General features: G+C 46.3%; 1 protein-coding gene across 1 annotated transcript; it reads left to right on the forward strand.

Annotated features, from left to right (window-relative positions):
• Positions 1-1,135: 1,135 nt before the first annotated feature.
• LOC137561894 (uncharacterized) lies at positions 1,136-3,430 on the forward strand. The gene has a single exon (XM_068273241.1). It carries the CDS (start codon positions 1,136-1,138, stop codon positions 3,428-3,430), a length of 2,295 nt encoding a protein of 764 aa, XP_068129342.1.
• The last annotated feature ends 729 nt before the right edge of the window (positions 3,431-4,159 follow it).

Genomic DNA, 4,159 nt, shown 5'->3' on the forward strand with positions numbered 1-4,159 from the left:
CACCCACCACTGTATAGCATTGTGCTCTGTTTCGCTGCTGGGAATAGTAGTACCCCGCTCACCCACCACTGTATAGCATTTCTGTACTGCCACTGTACTGCTGCCAGTCAGCGTGTACTTTAAGGATAAGTGAAATGAAGAAGAAATCCTGTGAAAGAGGGAGGGGCAAGGGAAGAGGTGTTTCCCCTGACGGTTCACGTACAGGCCACAGTGGAGCACCGAAGAAAACCCACTCAATACCGCCCATGTTGTCCAGGAAATCAACCCTCACAAATCCTCCTACGCCGCCCTCCTCCTGTTCCATCACGTGTGCTGCTGCTGGGTTAGCGTTACCGGTCCCTTTTCCTGGAACCTCTCCTCTGTATTACATTTATGATTGCATGCCGACAAAGAGCATGTTACCTGTGCAAAGAAAACAGACATTTCCTGCATTTAAAAGACAGTTTTCCCTTTGAAACTTTAAAATCGATTTTCTCAAAAACTATAAGCTCTTTTTGCTAAATTTCATACATCGCGGCCATGTTCGGCGAACGTTTGCGAACCCGAACATCCAGGTGTTCGCCCAACACTGCTTGTATGGAGCAAGGACTATTCTTATGCACATGAATTCATCTAGGACTGTGGATATGCTTTAGAGCAGAAATATATCTGTCAATATCTGGACTGTCCTAAGTTTGATGTGGAAAGAGATTCCTGTTCCAATTCAGCAAATCACAGGCACATGCAGTATAACAGATCGTTTGATCTAAATCTGAAGTGTATGTGAATTGAGTGTCAGATTTTGTGTACCAGGAGTACTCCTGTAAATGGATGCCCGTGTCCTTGTTGTTTTTAGGGGTTAGGGTGTATCAGAGGGGTGTTTGTTACATATTTTTCTACCAATAAACTATTTTTGACATAAAGTTCAGAAGAGTGGCGGTTGTTCCTAAATTTTAATATGGTTTGTATTTTTCAACCTGCCTTCCCTCGGGTTTTCTTGAAGTGAACTAAGTCTTTCAGGGACTTGTGCACCAGATCAATTAATTTTTCTTAAACTTTCCTCATAACCCTAATACAGTCTTCTCATAGCAGCCACAGCATCCCGCAGCACACAGTCCCCATTACCCTAATACAGTCTTCTCATAGCAGCCACAGCATGCCGCAGCACACAGTCCCCATTACCCTAATGCAGTCTTCTCATAGCAGCTACAGCCTCCTGCAGCACACAGTGCCCATTACCCTAATACAGTCTTCTCATAGCAGCTACAGCATCCTGCAGCACACAGTGCCCATTACCCTAATACAGTCTTCTCATAGCAGCTACAGCATCCTGCAGCACACAGTCCTCATAACCCTTATACAGTCTTCTCATAGCAGCTACAGCATCCCGCAGCACACAGTCCCCATTACCCTAATACAGTCTTCTCCTAGCAGCTACAGCATCCTGCAGCACACAGTCCTCATAACCCTTATACAGTCTTCTCATAGCAGCTACAGCATCCCGCAGCACACAGTCCCCATTACCCTTATACAGTCTTCTCATAGCAGCTACAGCATCCTGCAGCACACAGTCCCCATTACCCTAATACAGTCTTCTCATAGCAGCCACAGCATGCCACAGCACACAGTCCCCATTACCCTAATGCAGTCTTCTCATAGCAGCTACAGCATCCTGCAGCACACAGTCCTCATAACCCTTATACAGTCTTCTCATAGCAGCTACAGTATCCTGCAGCACACAGTGCCCAGTACCCTAATACAGTCTTCTCATAGCAGCCACAGCATGCCGCAGCACACAGTCCCCATTACCCTAATGCAGTCTTCTCATAGCAGCTACAGCATCCTGCAGCACACAGTCCTCATAACCCTTATACAGTCTTCTCATAGCAGCTACAGCATCTCGCAGCACACAGTCCCCATTACCCTAATACAGTCTTCTCATAGCAGCTACAGCATCCTGCAGCACACAGTCCTCATAACCCTTATACAGTCTTCTCATAGCAGCTACAGCATCCCGCAGCACACAGTCCCCATTACCCTAATACAGTCTTCTCATAGCAGCTACAGCATCCTGCAGCACACAGTCCTCATAACCCTTATACAGTCTTCTCATAGCAGCTACAGCATCCTGCAGCACACAGTCCCCATTACCCTAATACAGTCTTCTCATAGCAGCCACAGCATGCCGCAGCACACAGTCCCCATTACCCTAATGCAGTCTTCTCATAGCAGCTACAGCATCCCGCAGCACACAGTCCCCATTACCCTAATACAGTCTTCTCATAGCAGCTACAGTATCCTGCAGCACACAGTGCCCATTACCCTAATACAGTCTTCTCATAGCAGCTACCGTATTCCGCAGCACACAGTCCCCATTACCCTAATACAGTCTTCTCATAGCAGCCACAGCATCCTGCAGCACACAGTCCTCATAACCCTAATACAGTCTTCTCATAGCAACCACAGCATCCCGCAGCACACAGTGCCCATTACCCTAATACAGTCTTCTCATAGCAGCTACAGTATCCTGCAGCACACAGTGCCCATTACCCTAATACAGTCTTCTCATAGCAGCTACAGCATCCCGCAGCACACAGTCCCCATTACCCTAATACAGTCTTCTCTACAGTCTTCTCATAGCAGCTACAGCATCCTGCAGCACACAGTGCCCATTACCCTAATACAGTCTTCTCATAGCAGCTACAGCATCCTGCAGCACACAGTCCCCATTACCCTAATACAGTCTTCTCATAGCAGCCTCAGCCTCCCGCAGCACACAGTGCCCATTACCCTAATACAGTCTTCTCATAGCAGCCACAGCATCCTGCAGCACACAGTGCCCATTACCCTAATACAGTCTTCTCATAGCAGCCACAGCATCCCGCAGCACACAGTCCCCATTACCCTAATACAGTCTTCTCATAGCAGCTACAGCATCCTGCAGCACACAGTGCCCATTACCCTAATACAGTCTTCTCATAGCAGCTACAGCATCCTGCAGCACACAGTGCCCATTACCCTAATACAGTCTTCTCATAGCAGCTACAGCATCCTGCAGCACACAGTGCCCATTACCCTAATACAGTCTTCTCATAGCAGCTACAGCATCCTGCAGCACACAGTCCCCATTACCCTAATACAGTCTTCTCATAGCAGCTACAGCATCCCGCAGCACACAGTCCCTATTATCCTAATACAGTCTTCTCATAGCAGCCACAGCCTCCCGCAGCACACAGTGCCCATTACCCTAATACAGTCTTCTCATAGCAGCTACAGCATCCTGCAGCACACAGTGCCCATTACCCTAATACAGTCTTCTCATAGCAGCTACAGCATCCTGCAGCACACAGTCCCCATTACCCTAATACAGTCTTCTCATAGCAGCTACAGCATCCTGCAGCACACAGTCCCCATTACCATAATACAGTCTTCTCATACAGGGCCGGTTTAAGCAACAATGGGGCCCCAGGGCAAAATAAACCTGGGGGGCCCCCCAACATATACCGTGGAACAAAAATCGGCATTAGGGGACCTTATTTGCAGCTGGTATAACAGGGTGTGAAGTCCCAATCGGTCGGAGCTCCACATTCTGGCTATCCCAGCCTGCATGGGGACAAGGGGTTAAAAAGTTTCAGGAGGGGGGACCCCACATAATTTTTTTTTTTTTTTTTTTTAAATTCCCACACGCTAAACATAAAAAAAAAAATTGGGAAAATAGGAAAAAATGCCAGGGATCTTCATACAGCCATATTGCGGCTGTATAGCGATCCCTGGCCAAAGCGCTGTGGCTGCATATGGACCCCCTGGAAACCCCGTCAGGAAATTTATTGCGCTTTCGTTTGATGCATGTAAAAATTACACTACCGTTAGGTTTGCTACTAAAAGTGACATTTACCGCATTTAAAAGTATACTTTTTTCCTTCGAAACTTTAAAATCGATTTTCTCAAACTATAAGGTCTTTTTGAAAAATTGTTTTTTTCTCTTATTCCTAATGATCTCTTTAACATATCCTGCAAATTTAGGGTTTCTAGCATTTAAGGTGGATTTGCTATTAACCATTAAAGTCGGCAGGTTTTTAAATGTGTATTTTTTTTTCCTTTGAAACTTTTTAAAATCGATTTTCTCAAACTATAAGTCCGATTTGAAAAAAATTGTTTTCCTCTTGTAGCCACTGGGGGC

Source organism: Hyperolius riggenbachi, chromosome 3, assembly GCF_040937935.1.
Source record: "Hyperolius riggenbachi isolate aHypRig1 chromosome 3, aHypRig1.pri, whole genome shotgun sequence".
NCBI lineage: Eukaryota > Metazoa > Chordata > Amphibia > Anura > Hyperoliidae > Hyperolius > Hyperolius riggenbachi.

Excerpts from the sequence above, each read along its gene's own strand:
- LOC137561894 (XM_068273241.1), top strand. The coding sequence starts at position 1,136 with ATGCCGCAGCACACAGTCCCCATTACCCTAATGCAGTCTTCTCATAGC.